The 14067-nt window shown below is 51.3% G+C and overlaps 1 protein-coding gene across 3 annotated transcripts in view; it reads left to right on the forward strand.

Moving 5' to 3' along the window:
- Positions 1 to 14067, forward strand: part of CAMK2A (calcium/calmodulin dependent protein kinase II alpha) — a 75525-nt gene that overhangs the window by 55278 nt on the left and 6180 nt on the right. Inside the window, exons 13-18 of one of the 3 annotated variants that reach the window (XM_007071495.4) lie at positions 1719 to 1759; positions 7302 to 7334; positions 8417 to 8465; positions 10488 to 10563; positions 12088 to 12182; positions 12638 to 12866. In XM_007071495.4, the coding sequence (XP_007071557.2) occupies positions 1719 to 1759; positions 7302 to 7334; positions 8417 to 8465; positions 10488 to 10563; positions 12088 to 12182; positions 12638 to 12866 (523 nt within the window). Of the gene's footprint in view, positions 1 to 1718; positions 1760 to 7301; positions 7335 to 8416; positions 8466 to 10487; positions 10564 to 12087; positions 12183 to 12637; positions 12871 to 14067 lie in introns of those variants that run through there. The other 2 variants (XM_037907427.2, XM_043520927.1) reach the window with 2 other exon arrangements.

The following is a 14067-nucleotide window of genomic DNA, read 5'->3' on the forward strand; positions in this document are numbered from 1 at the left end:
GTGCCCCTGCCCCAGCTGTTTGCAACACCTCCTCCTTGCACAGTCGTTTGCACCAGTGCAAAATGCTGCCCGTCCGATTTACACTTTGCACTGGTGTAAATGCTGACACAAGGTGCAGGGCAAAGGGTGAATCGAGGCCAGGATGTCTCAAGCCTGGGAGGGGGTTAGCTGGATGCCAGTTCCTCTGGGCGGGGAGAGGCAGGGAGGACGGAGGGTGTGCAGGTGCCAAAGGGATTGTGCATATCGGAGGAGAGCTGGAGAACCGGGGAAGTTGTGGGGGAGGGGAGGAGGAATCCGGACACTGGTCTAGGGCGGAGGAACTGTGAGGTGTTCACCTAAGAGATGGGGGGAGCCAGTGTCTATTCTGGGGCAGTTCTCTGGCCTGGGTTGTACCGGAGGTCAGAGTACGTGATCACAATGGTCCCTTCTGGCCTGGGAACCTGTGATTCTCTGAACAGGTGGAGTGATGGGGGCTGGGACAGGGCACTGTTAGGGTGGGATTGAAAGAGGATGGAGGAGTGATTAAGCTTGCCTGGGGCGGGGCCTTATGGGAAGTCTCAGGAGCTGGACAGAGGATGGTTGGCACAGGGAGTTTGTGAAGTAGCTGCAGACAGTCAGAGCAGGGTGCTTGTCGGGTGGGTAAGAGGGAGCAGGAGGTGAGCTGGGAGGAAGGTCAGGTCGAGGACCGCTGGGGCCTGCCAAGGGGCATTGGGATTGTCCAGCGGCTGGGGGTCAGGGTCAGCCCCGGGCATTTGTCATGGGGGTAGTTAGGGTTTTGCGGACATGTGGCAGTTGTGGGAATACGTGCTGGAGTTGGAAGAGTTAAATACCCAGGGGGGATATTCTGTCAGGCCCTATTAAGGGTGAAGAGGCTGTCCTTGAGCATCTAAGGCCAGGATGTTCAAAGCTACACCCCATAGCCACTTACCTTCCCGCATTCTGCCCGGGAATTCACAGGGGTCTCCTCCCCTCAGCGCACTCATCTGACCGTACCGCGTGGGAGGGCGGCTGCTGGAAGTTCATTATCTGTTTGCCAAGGGCAGCGAGCTGGGAGAGCGCCGGAGTGGCCCTGGGGGATGGGGCTAGGCCTGCGGTGATAGGTGGGCTCAAGGGAGGCCGTCTGCTTTTCATCATAGTCAAAATGTGGGCTGCAGCTGTCAGGTCCAGGGAATCGTAGCACATGACCCCGGCAGCATGGGGCTAAAATTAGAGAGAGAGAGAGAGAGAGGCAGGCAGGCAGGCAGTGCCACGGCGCATTGCTTAGAGCTTCATACTCAGCTCCCCAAGACAAAGGCAGGAGGGGAAGCCCTGGGGCTGGACTGAGGCTCATGCTCTGCCGTGGAGGACGCTGGATCCTCACTGGCCATACTACTGCATGACCCTTGAGTCCCGGCAGGAAGAAAACTGCCCAGGCCTCTGCTGTTTCCAACACTGCCCCTTGCTCAGGTTCCTCCACGGAGCTGGTGGCCAGGGCCTTTGTCTCTGTGCAGGAGAAGGAAGGGCTGGAGTTGAGGCGTTCACCTTGCAGCTCAAGGGTCTGTGGAGAGAGGCGGCACCTGGGGCTGTTCTGCTCTGGGTCCGGAGCGCGCCAACCCGGAAGGACTCCTGAACCCCACCCCTCTTTTGTCTGACTCCATCATCCCTCATGCTACTGATCCTCACTCTGCTGGCCTTGGCGCCTTGCCTGGCCCTGCTAACCTCCTACCTTGTCTCCGCAGGAGGGAAAAGCGGAGGCAACAAGAAGAATGACGGCGTGAAGGTAAGCGCTCCCTCCCGGCCGGGACAGCACCCCGGGGGCCACTCCTTGGGGCTGCAGTGGATTCGGCTCTGCTGAGGGCCCCGCTGTGGCCTTCCTCTGTTTGAAAGTGCGGTTGGTAGCCAGGCATTGCTGGCCCGGCTCCTTGGCCACCATCCCCTTGTCCTTAGGTCAGAGGGCCCTTCCTCCCCTGTCCCCCGCAATCCCCGCTGTCAGTCAGCAGAGCTGCAACAAGAGCAAAAGGGAAAAACTGTAAAATGTGCAAAGCTCTCTCGGGAAAAGCTTGGCAGCTTGCAGATCCGTGAGCGAAGAGCATGGATGCATAGGCTCATGCTTGAATAATGCACCCCTCCAGCACCCCAGCAGGAAGGTGACATGAGGAGAACTCCGAAATTCGCCTCCTCCCGAGGATTTTACGGCTGCTCAGCTGCCTGCAGCCCTCTCCACACGCCCCCACCACTCTCTCCCCATGAGGGCAGGAGGGATGGGGAAAGGAGAGGAGTCGAATGGATGGGAAGGGGAGAGAAGGGATCAGGAAAGGAAGAGGGGAAGGGGAAAGACAGGCTTGCAATTTATGCCTGGTGGGGAGAGCCGAGGGTTCAGGCAAGCAGCAGGAATTCAAAGCAGAGGCATTCCAGAATCTCCCCCGCTCATTAGCAGGAGAGCCCATGCAAATTCAGGGTCACCCAAGGGAGGCTGAGCGCAAGAACCTGGAAGGGGCTGCCTGTATTCAAATGAATAAATGAGCAGCATGAGCCGGCTCTCTGCAGAGAGTTTCACAGCCTGCCAATTCCATTCCTCTCACTTCCCCAGCAGGTGGCACTGGTCCCAGGGGATTGGGGGGGGGGGCACACCCCTCCCCCTCCCACCCCAAATTCAAGAGTTAGAAATAATAAGAAAAAAATCCCATTTTACTTAAAAAGAGTATGGACATGTCAGGGTGAGCGACGGGGCCCCATGTGCTTGTGGTACCTACCGAGCTCAATCCCGCGTCCAGAGCCAGGCAGTCTCCTGGGGTGAGAGCCCAGTGGAAATCAGCTCTCTCCATTAATCACCTGTTCTAATGGCCTCTGGTGTGTGTGCATGGGGGCGGGGGAGAGGGGCCTTCGTCATCCTTCCTCCCCAGAGGAGGGCGTGTGATCTGTGGGAAGGTCTCTCTGCCTGATGCATTGGGAGTCTTTCCACTGATTTCACCAGGGCTTGGGACCAGAAGCCATGGGGACCTCTTCTCTCCGGGGCTTTCTCTGGGGGCAAACTTACGAGCTGTGCAGGGCCCCAGGATTCTGGGAGGGCCAGAGAATCAGGCCGGCCTTCCTCCCCCTGTGACCCAGTTGCTGGATGGGCTAAGGAGCTCTGGCAATGGATTGCTTCCTCTCTCCCTGGTACTGTTGGAGGAGGCCAAGCCCACAATGTTAAGAGCATTTATAACCACAGAAATGCTGTATACGAGCTCAGCTCATTCTACCTCTGCTGCCAGCCTCTCTCCCTAACTCTTGAGATTCACCTGCAGGCCAGAGAATATTGTATCTTGGTCTGCTGCCATCAGGAGGTAATGTTGCTTCATGACGTGAAGACGCCGCACTGTGTCATGAGGTCACGACACATGTAGGGGTGCCCTAGGTCAGAACTCTCTCTGTTAACGTCCTGCACACTAGTCTTGTGGGATGTGACACAGTAAGGCCCCGGACCAGGAGAGTCATGATTGTGCCATGGGCACCTCACTGTCAGCCTGTGCCTCTCCTCTGCTACCCTGGCACTGCCAGAGCTGCCAGCAGCTTATGATGGTCCCCAGGGGAAATAATCCCCCCACAGGCATTGCTGATGCAGTGCAAGGGGCTGGGGGAGAGGTAAGACAAACTGAAAGATGCTTTCTAAAGCTGTGCAAAGAGAGGGCGATGGACCGGGAAGCCTGTGTAGTGGCGTTCCTCGGTTGGATTGCCCATGGGCAAGGCCTTCATGTTTGGGTTTTAGTTTGTTTAAAATTTGCTGGGAATTTATTGGTGTTTATTACAAACATTTGAAAAAAGATGAAAATCGGTTCAAAAAATAACGTTAACGTTTTCTGGGTAAATATTTGGGTTAATATTGGGAGATGGGGGAACAGATGTAAAGCAACAAATAGAGAAAAGTAAGAGTATTGAAAGTAAAAGCAGTTTAATGCTGTGGTTTATTTCATGAACTATACCTTAACAGTGTGTACACATATTAACACGTGTGTGTGTGTATCTTCCACTACATTGCCTTACTCTAACAGACAGCCTCACATTTACCCTTAGACTAACTTTTGATTAACCTAAACACATCTGCATAATGTAATGCATTGGATTTGCTTAATGTTATCAATATTTCCATGTACTTGAGTGGTCCGAAATTTGGGTGAAAAGTGGTAAAATAATGACAAAATAATGGCTTTTGTAAAAGCTGGGAATGTTTTGTTAAAATTCATTAAAAACTGAAAACAAAGGGCCTTAGCCATCCCTAAGGGGCAGTGTTGAATTAGACCTGTCACTTCACAAAGGTGGCTGTGCTGGTGGGAAACCTCTTTGATAAAGGTTATTCATGTTGGTTTTGTGGTGGCCATAAGGGTGAACGTGGTCCTAGGTATGCAGCAGAGCTCGAGGGTAATTGTGGGTAGATTGTTAGGAAAACAATCATAGAATATTAGGGTTGGAAGAGACCTCAGGAGGTCATCTAGTCCAATCTCCTGCTCAAAGCAGGACCAACACCAACTAAATCTTCGGAACCATCAAGAGGGAAGGGTTTAGATTTCCAGTACCGCATCAGTCACTTAGGTTTGTATCCTTCAATTCTGAACCTTGTCTCGAGGGCCCTGTGAATGGGCTCGTCTACCCCACGTTATCATCCAGCTCTTTAGAGCATGTGAACCTGGGGAAGAGTTCTTAATGATTTTGGATTGCCATGACTGCATTTTCTGGGCACCAAGGAGGGACAGCCTGGGTAGGTGGCGGGAAGCCTCTCCTCCCTGGCCCCGTGCCATGATACAACTTGATGGGAAGATGGGAGAAGTGCTACCTTCGTGGGAGGGGTAGAGGTGGGAGGCAGGGCAGAGGAAGGGCTCCTGCCGAAACAACACAGGTGTTAGTCCTTTCCCAATGGACCGTTCAGTTGCACCATTCCTCACACCTCGCTGCCCTGGCCAGCCTGGAGGCACGGTTCTCTCTCGGGGGTGTGGCTTCCATCCCAGCAGCCTCCGGGGCACAGAGGAGTGAAATGTTCAGGCTGGCAGCTGGACATGCCCTGGGGCGAAGCTGGCGTGACAGACTGTGAGCAATCTGCAGAAATCAGGGCACGTGCTGGATGTGTTCATTTCTTTGGTTTGTGGTTTTAACTTAGCTGCAAAAGTGGGACAGTGTCTTGAAAACTCCATGGGGTCTTTGGGGACAGGAGTGTGAGTACCCTTTCCCCCTCTAAGTGGGGAGGGGGAGTGCTGTTTATCAGTGAACATCACTGTAACTCAGGCCATGTGATCTGGTATGGTGCTGGATGGGTTGTGTCCTCATTTGGGGGAACCCATGGGGTTCACCATCCCATGACAACACACTGGTCCCAGGCAGCAGACCCACCATTCCTGAGTTACTGTCCCATCCCTGAGTTAATGCAACCATCACATTATCTTGCAAATGGTTGAAAGCAGGGTTCCGCCCACTTCTGCTACCCCCCCGTCCTGCTAGTGGAGACATCCAGCAGTATGGCCCTGTGGGCTTGGAAACCTGCGACCCCCAGAGGTTCTTTACCCATGAAACAGTTTTCACAGGGCCAGAATTTCCCTACCCACAATGCATGGAGGCCATTTTTGGTCCTCCTTTTCCTGGAGGATACGATACAATCACTGCCCTTTGTGGTGTCACATCCTGTTACATTGTAAATGAATGCAATCACTGCCCCATGTCCCATCCTGTTACGTCCTAAATTAATGAAGTCACTGCCCCATGTTGCATCCTGTTACTGTATGTCCTAAATTAATGCGGTCACTGCTTTGTGTTGCATCATGTTCCGTCTGAAATTTCTACCCTGACTGCCTCGTCTCCCAAACTGAATTAATGAAAGCTCTTGACTCTCCTTGCATCTTCCTATGTCCTGAATCAAGGTAGCTGTCACTACACTTTCTCATCAGGTTTCACCCTAAATACAGCGGTCGCCACCATCTGGCCTTACATCGTATTTGAGGATGTATATTTGTGCCAGGAGACTAATTTGGGTGATGCCAACAGGGTGGTGGTAGCTATGCTAATGTAGGATGGAACCTCATGAAATGGCTGCAATCATTTAGGATGCAAAGGGAGGAACAAGTGGTAATGAGCATTAGTGGATTCGGATGGCTCTTTATAACACAGACTATCGTGAGCTCTGATGGGACACTGAGTTTCATCTCACAAGGGGCATGCATAGCTTTTGCCCATTGCCCCGTTGGCAGTGGGAGGTATGTCTATGCCTAATTCAATGTGCTGGCACCAAGCCTGTTACCTTGGCATGGCACCTCCCAAATCTGATGCGTTTTGCATTGGCCTTTACTGTTGTGGGAATTCCCAGTTCCTGCCATCTTCACCACCACCACCTTGCATCATGGAAGTCAAAGTGGAATGTGTTCTTAGAGAATTGATAACCCTGGTGTACATCCTAGAAGTTAGAGATAGAAAAAGGTGGTAGGTCATCTTGCCCATCCCTTTGAAGAAGTCTCCAAACCAAATAGAAGGTGAAAAGAAGCTGAGTGCATAAGCCAAGAATCTGCAGGAGTATTTTGGGGTGATAGGCAGGAATCTGTTCAAGGGGTCTTTTTATCCAAGGAGTCCAGAGCATTCTTGGGTAGGAATCAAAGTATACGCATAAGGTCTTCTTTTCTGAGGAGCTCAGCTGTGTTCTAAGGAGATAGCCTAGGTGCTAGATTTATATCCAGGACACCTTGACGTGGTTTGTTCAAGAAGCACTCTGAAGCAGACTCCTGGATGTAAAAATTACTCCATAGAGGACCTGCAACTGAGCAATTCCAGTGTTTAGAACCACAACTTGCTCACATGCAGGATCAGGGCAGAGGGAAATTTAGTTGGTGAAGAGGATTAGAATAGTAGCATCTCACCTGGTTTCAGATCCTTGTATAGTCACAAGTAGAATGAGTTTAGTGGTCTCATGCTAGTTCCGAGTGGATGTTTGTCCACACTGTAAAACCACTGCACAATTTGGCATGATTGGCTGTCATTGCTCAGAGAGGCTCCGTTTTTCAATAGCAAGGCGAGGACTGAGTTGCATAGGCAGAGGTGTGCATGGATCCAGAACTGGAGGAGCAGATGTTGCGGCAGATCAGGGCTGAGAGGCATTGGCGGAGCTGTGTTGGGGACCTCACATAGCATTGGCTGCACCTTAGCTAGTGGCATCGGTTTCTCACCTGGAGTGCCAAATTTACCCTCAAATTCCCCCCTGCAAAAGGACTGTGAAGGGTGGCTCAGGAGCTGCTGTCTCCCATGTGCTGCTCTCTGCCTTTCTCACTCTGTGTCTCTCCCTGTCCCATCTCTTCTCCTTGTTTTTCCAGAAAAGAAAGTCCAGTTCCAGCGTTCAGTTAATGGTGAGTGTCCTTCGTCTTCCTCAATGCCGCTAATGCTGGGCCTCTCCACGTGTGCCAGCCTACCCCATTCTTGGAGCTTACCTTTGACACGGGGGGTAGGGAAGAGGGGACACTGGGTTGGAGGGAACATTTTCAAAGCAGTATCACCCCCAGATCCCTTGAACAGAGTTGGTGGTGCCCAAGGCCAAGGGGAAGCCAGCTTTGCTTCCTGCTGGCAGGTTATCACACATTTCTCCCAGTCCTCCTGTCTGCAGCCTGCATCAGTCCAAAGAGCCTTGAAAAAACACCTCAGTTGGCTTTGCTGGAACTGTATGGTCACGGGAGCCATAACAGCAATGGCAGCCCTTGCCAGCCTACTCTAGTGGATTATGGGTAATACGTAAATACACCTTGGCTGGGATGAGCTAGTGGAGTGGTTGCTCTAGGTCACCTGGCAGTCTCATCTTTCCTGGGAAATTTGGAGAGTGGACAGGTTCAGCGGCCCCGGCGCCTCCCCGTACAAATCTGTGTCTCGGTCGGCGGTTTGTCTCAGCCTTTGGTAGTCCATGTGGGTCTCAGAAGCCCTCTCTGTTTTACTGTCCATTTCTCTCCCTATTATGCAGTCAATGTGGTCTCTCTCACTCCTGCACAGTCCCCTTGCTCTCTCATCGCAGTTACCTCTCTTTGTTAATTTGTACATTTCTTTTCCTATTGTACAGTCAACATGATGTCTTTCACCCCTGCACAGCCTTTCCCCGCCCTTTCTGGCTGCAGTCCTAGGAACCTTTGACACTCCCCCCCCTTCCCCCAGATCCGCCCCTTGTATGTCACTGTAGATGGTTGCAGGAAAGGCGTGTCCACTCCTACAGACACCAACCCCCTTCTCTTTGGCTACCAGGTTGAAAGTCAGGGAGGACACTGCAGTTGCTAAGCTAGAGTGGTGGTTGATGGCTGGCTCGGTCAGCTGGTGTTTTACCTGGTTTTGGTCCATTTGCAGAGTTGGGTAGAACCTGTGTGACGGATTGCTGAGTGCACAGGAGCCTTCAAACAAACAGCGTAGAGTGGGTCTTACTTTTCCTCTCTCCTTTCTGTTCTTTGCTCAGGAATCTTCGGAGAGCACTAACACCACCATTGAAGATGAAGACACCAAAGGTACAGTGGATGGCCTTCAGGCGTCAGGAAGAGAGGTGCAGAGATCCTACCCTTGTCACTGGACCCTCCCAAGTCAGACATAGTTACTGTCCATGCAGTATAAACTCATTTGTGCCTTGTGCCTCAGTTTCCCCATCTGTAAAATGGGGATAATGATACTGAAAGTGCTTTGAGATGAAAAGCACTAGATCAGAGTTAGGTGTTATTATTACTAGGGTACCCAAGTCTCTGTGAACATATTGGGCTTACACTAGGGAGAAATTTGGCCCATTTTATCTGCACACCCGAGGGATCACTGTAGGAGAGGCAGATGACTGGCCTCAGTTTTGGTCCCTCTCTAATGCACAGTGTTTTACTCCAGAACGTCACTGCAGCATGCCATTCTTTATGCGGCAATACACAATTAGCCCTTGCGTTAGTCTGACCTTGCCAGAATCCATCCCAGCACTTCACCAGGGATCTTCCTAGTCTTTGCAAGTGCTTGAGCTCAGCAATCCCTTGCCCCATTCTGCAAGCGCCGCCCTCCCCGCTTAGCTCCTTTTCGTTCCTGTCCCTTCTGATCCTGTTCCTGCCGCTGGAGACAGTCTGAAAAGTTAATCAGCCTTTGGGAAGAGCCTAGGGAGGAAATACCTCCCTCCCACCCTGTCAGGGCTGGCTTGCCAAGAATAGCCTGGGGAATAATTGTTCAGCGCTAATTTGTAAAGTCTCCCCAATGAAGTGAACCCAGCAGCAAGTGATGTGGACTCTGGCCTGACATTAAAATTAATTGAAAATTCGTCCTCACAGGGAACAAATCCCAGGAGACAGGGAATGGAAATTAACATTTCAAAGGGTGGAAACACTTCAGGCCGAGCATGCAAGAAAGGCCCAGAGCTAGATATTCATTTTTATTAATGACCTTCTCTCTCTCTTCCCCCTTTGGCATAATAAAAAATTAACTCTACTTTGTGAGTCACACAGACCCCTGGTCTGCATCTGAACTGGACTTCATTAATAAGCACCGGGGGTAGCTCAGACAGGCTCCTTCGGAAGTGCCAGCGAGTATCACTGGACTCGTCCCAAGTAGGTTTAGGCTTATCCCAGATCCAGCTGGGAACAGGCGTGGAGACGCAAAACATCAGCCTGGCCCCCCTGAGAGTTACATTTGCTGGTTCTCTCCTGGAGTTTTCTGTGGGCGATGGAATGGAGGCAGGTGGGATTCCGAGGTCAGACCTCCCTCTGAGACATGCAAGGAGAACCCCACCTCCTCCTACCGTGGGGCAGAGGCAAGGGGTGTTTTTTTGGCTCACGTGGGAGAAGTGCCACCCACAGACTAGGATGATCCCCATTTAAGTCTCAGCTGTGATCACAAGCAAGATGGACACCCAGCCACCAGATGAGGGACCTGTTAGCTGGTTCCATCCACCCTAGTGTTTGGCTAAGGGTCTGCAGCACAACATTCCGGCTAGTGAGCAGGATAAAAAGTCTTGGGAGAGTCGAGCAAAGTTCACTTGCTTAGAGATGGTTAAACTGGTGGAGATTTACTGGCCAGATGGCGATGCTGAGGTCACTCAAGGCTCCATACCACCATTTTATACCACAGATCGGTCACTAACCCTCTACTTTTGTAACAAGAGATGAACATTAAGAATTCCTGTAAGTGTCCCTGATTCTGAAGGAGCTTCCTCACCTGCTATTGTTAGAACTTTTCTATCTCATCGTTCCCAGGCCCTTTCCTGTTCCCATCCATCCAGGCAGGAATCCCTGCTTTCCATCCTCTGGGCCCCTCTCCCCCGACAAGTTTTCTCAAGCGAATGGGTGAATGGGGATGCCCTTTTTCTCACGGGGACCTCAACATTTGTGCTTTTGGCACAATTTTGGCACTTCGTCGGATGAAGTGGGTTTTTAGCCCACAAAAGCTTATGCCCAAATAAATGTGTTAGTCTCTAAGGGGCCACAAGGACTCCTCGGTTTTTTGGCTGATACAGACTCACACAGCGACCCCTCTGAAATTTGTGCTTTTGTTTTTTTTAAAACCAACAGTACGAAAACAAGAAATTATTAAAGTAACAGAGCAACTGATCGAAGCAATAAGCAACGGAGACTTTGAGTCCTACACGTGAGTGTATCTGGGGTGGGTTCTGACTGTACAATGGGGAGAGGGGGAGTTTGGCTCAGTGAGCTAAGTGGGGTTCAGTTAGCCGCAACACTGCCAACTGCTCTCGGCCGTGAGAAAGGAGTCGGCTGGTTTGTGTGGCCATTCGGTGGGAAATGTCAGATTGCTAAGATGGTGAGACCCAGAAAAGGTAAGTAACTATTTCAAGACTCCAGAGGTCTGATCTCCAGAGGAGATCTGATTTCCCAGTCCCATACTCAAACCAAACCACTGTACCATGCCGCTCTCCCCTCATTATAATGGATGGGTGCATTTTATGGATTGCTAAAGGATGAATAATTGTAGTTGTGATTTATAATGGAGGGAGGAATGTTATTTCCACACATTATTACTCAGAATTGCCTTGTGGTACTTTGAAACATAGCAAGTTTCTACTAGCTGAGCAAGTCCTACTCAAAGACATTCCCTCCTACAAGCTCCTGCGTCCAACGCCTATTTAAGAGGTACTGCCGAGCGCACACAGATTTCAGTTCCTGCCTCAGAGACCAAGAGCAGGGGTTTATTGGTATGGAGCAGGGTTAGGTTTTTATTTGGGTTTTATTTTGTCTCAGAAAAGAGGTGAGAAGCCTATTCTAGCTCTGCAAAAGCTTAGGTAGTGTATCACAAAGATCCAATTCCGCATGGTGAGGGAGGTACCATAATTCTCTCCCTGAATTCTTGGGATTAGCTCAGAGCACACGATTTTTCAGCTAAGTCCTTCTATCCCTCATTAAGGGGGATGTGCAAAAGCCAGCTTGGGTCCAGATGGAGGGGCCAGCTAGCAGCTTCAGTACAAGTGCTTTGGGTGTTGCAAAACCTTGTTGTTCTGCACATTCGTAATGCAGATCTGGCGTCCTTTATCTGAACCCTTTGCAGCTCAGGGGGATTTAGGTAAATGGATCTGACTTGGGCCCATCTGCATGATGGAACTTCCCACTGCTTGGTTTTGGTGCCAGCCACAAGCTATCTCCCAGATAACATTTTATGTCCATTTCACAGGGATGAATTGTGACTGGCATATTGCCCTGCTGCTTTTCTGTACAGTTGTGCCAGGGACTCTGAAGCTAACACTATGAGAAACAGGCTCATGTCTCCCTAAAGTTCTTGATGCTTTATTCCAGCAGCTCCTGCCATTAACTCTCATCCTGGAAATGTGAGGATAATCCAGAGGAGTATTTGGGGATCTTTAACTATGTCTTTTAAAAGGTTGCTAGGTGGTGCATGCATCTGTGTAGCCCTGCTGCCATGCAGATGAAACAGTGGGGTACATTGTTCCTGCTATCAGAGAACTGTCATTCTCAGCAGGAGCAGATCTTAGGTGAAGTGAGAGAGAGCTGGGATAGAGAGAGGGGATGCTGTGCTCTATATTCCAGAAGAGACCCACAGAGCTGGGATGAATTTGTTGTTATGTAGCAACATTCCCGGAGACCTTCCAGTTTGAAACAATGAGATAATCTCCCCCCTCTCTCTGTGCCCTGGCTTCCTCAGGAAGATGTGTGATCCTGGAATGACTGCTTTTGAGCCCGAGGCCTTGGGGAACCTGGTGGAAGGACTGGAGTTCCATCGATTCTACTTTGAAAACTGTAAGCAGCTCCTTTCCCCCCAATAGGTTGTTGACCTCTCGTGTTGATATGCTTTTATGTCGCTTGGAAGAGCAGGGCGGCGGGGCTGGGGCGTCTCTGGATCTCCTCGGATGGGATGTTCTCACTGCTGTTTCCTGGCCATCCCAAAAGATCTAGGCGGGAAGCAAATCAAATCTGTTAAATAATTTGAAATGGGGAGCGGCTGGCTCATGGAGTGGTGTTTTGGTTAGTTGTTGGTTCGTAAATTTTTTATAGAGCGACCCCTTCCCAGTCTGAGCTGTGTTGATGCAGAAATGATCCAATGCTCCATGGCACTGGCAGGAAGTCTGCTTGCTAAGTATCTCCCCTTTCTATATGGCTACAGCCTGTGGTGGTTAGTCAAGCAGAGAGGAGATTCCCCACTCACACGGGACCCCTGCCTCTGTGTAATTCCACCTGCCTTCCCCCATGTCCAGTGTGGTCCAGGAACAGCAAGCCGGTGCACACTACCATCCTGAACCCGCACATCCACCTGATGGGAGACGAGTCGGCCTGCATTGCCTATATCCGCATCACACAGTACATTGATGCAGGCGGCATCCCACGCACTGCCCAGTCTGAGGAGACCCGCATCTGGCACCGCCGGGATGGCAAATGGCAAATTGTTCACTTCCACAGATCTGGAGCACCTTCCGTTCTACCACAGTAAGCCAATGAGAAACTATGGCTGGCCCTTTCCACCGGCCCCACTGACTCCTGTTCGCCAGGCACGGAGACTAGAATGGGAGAGGAGATTAGGGGTGAAGGGATAAAGGGCCCACTAAGGGAGCTGAATGGACCAAGAGTCATTCCGGGTCCTTGTCTCTTAACAGTGGCTGACGCCTGATGCTTTAGAGAAGCTTAATAGGCTTCACAGAATGCAACTACCTGTGCAGAGCTCCACCTTGGGGAGGGAAGTTCACTTTTGTCCTGGCCCCAGCTGGGGCTAGCTCGTGCCTTGAAGCTCTAGGACTGACACCAGTGTAATTTTATCCTAGATAGTGTCAGGGCTAATTCAAGCAAATTTGCCCCCCACCCCCGCGCGGAGCCATTCAGTTGGGTTCCCCAGCCAGGTCCAAGGTACAGTGTGTGATCTGCCCCAAACTCTTGTGCCAGGCCAGATGGAGAAGGGTGGGAAGAGGAATAGGTCCAGAACTGCAGTGTGTGCCCATGGAGGGAGTTAGGGGAAAACTTAGCAGTCCCCCTCATTGATCAAGAGAGGTGTGGAGAACCTGCCCCTGCCCTGGGCGGAGCTGTGATTGGGTGGGGAGGAGACTTCCTGACTACCCAGGGGATTCTGGTTCTGAGCACAGAGCTCTGGCAACACCACACAGCTCACACTCCATCCCCCGCCGCACTGCAGCGTGACCCAGGGTCTCCCTGTGACTGCAGGTTTGGAAGTGTTATCTGATCCGGCCCTGCATATTTGTTAAATGCCTCATGCTTTTTTCCCCCTCCAGCCTGCTAAGCTCTTTTTCCACATCCAGCTTGTGGCTTCTGCCTGCTAGATCCATTCTGCATTGGAGCGGGGGCATCTGGGGGGAGGGAGGGAAGGAGGAGGAAAATCCAGCTTGGAAGTGGGATGAAATTCTGTCTGGATTCTGTGCGTGACCCAGTCACGAGCCTTAGGGCCCGATCCTGATGGTGCCTGGCCCCTGCAAACTCCCACTGCAGTCAAGTGTCTCATGTCCTCTCTCTGCTGGGAGATGCAGGCACTGTGTCCCTTCCTGATCATGTGCATGGGCTAGATTCTCAGTTAGCAAAATCGGAGTCAATGTGGCCCAGTGTACGGCTGCAGGAAAAATCAAACACAGGTTAGGTGACTGATCTGCAGAGGGTTGCTGGTTAGCTCCTGCGGAAGGGGAGG

Source organism: Chelonia mydas, chromosome 8 (genome assembly GCF_015237465.2).
Source record: "Chelonia mydas isolate rCheMyd1 chromosome 8, rCheMyd1.pri.v2, whole genome shotgun sequence".
NCBI lineage: Eukaryota > Metazoa > Chordata > Testudines > Cheloniidae > Chelonia > Chelonia mydas.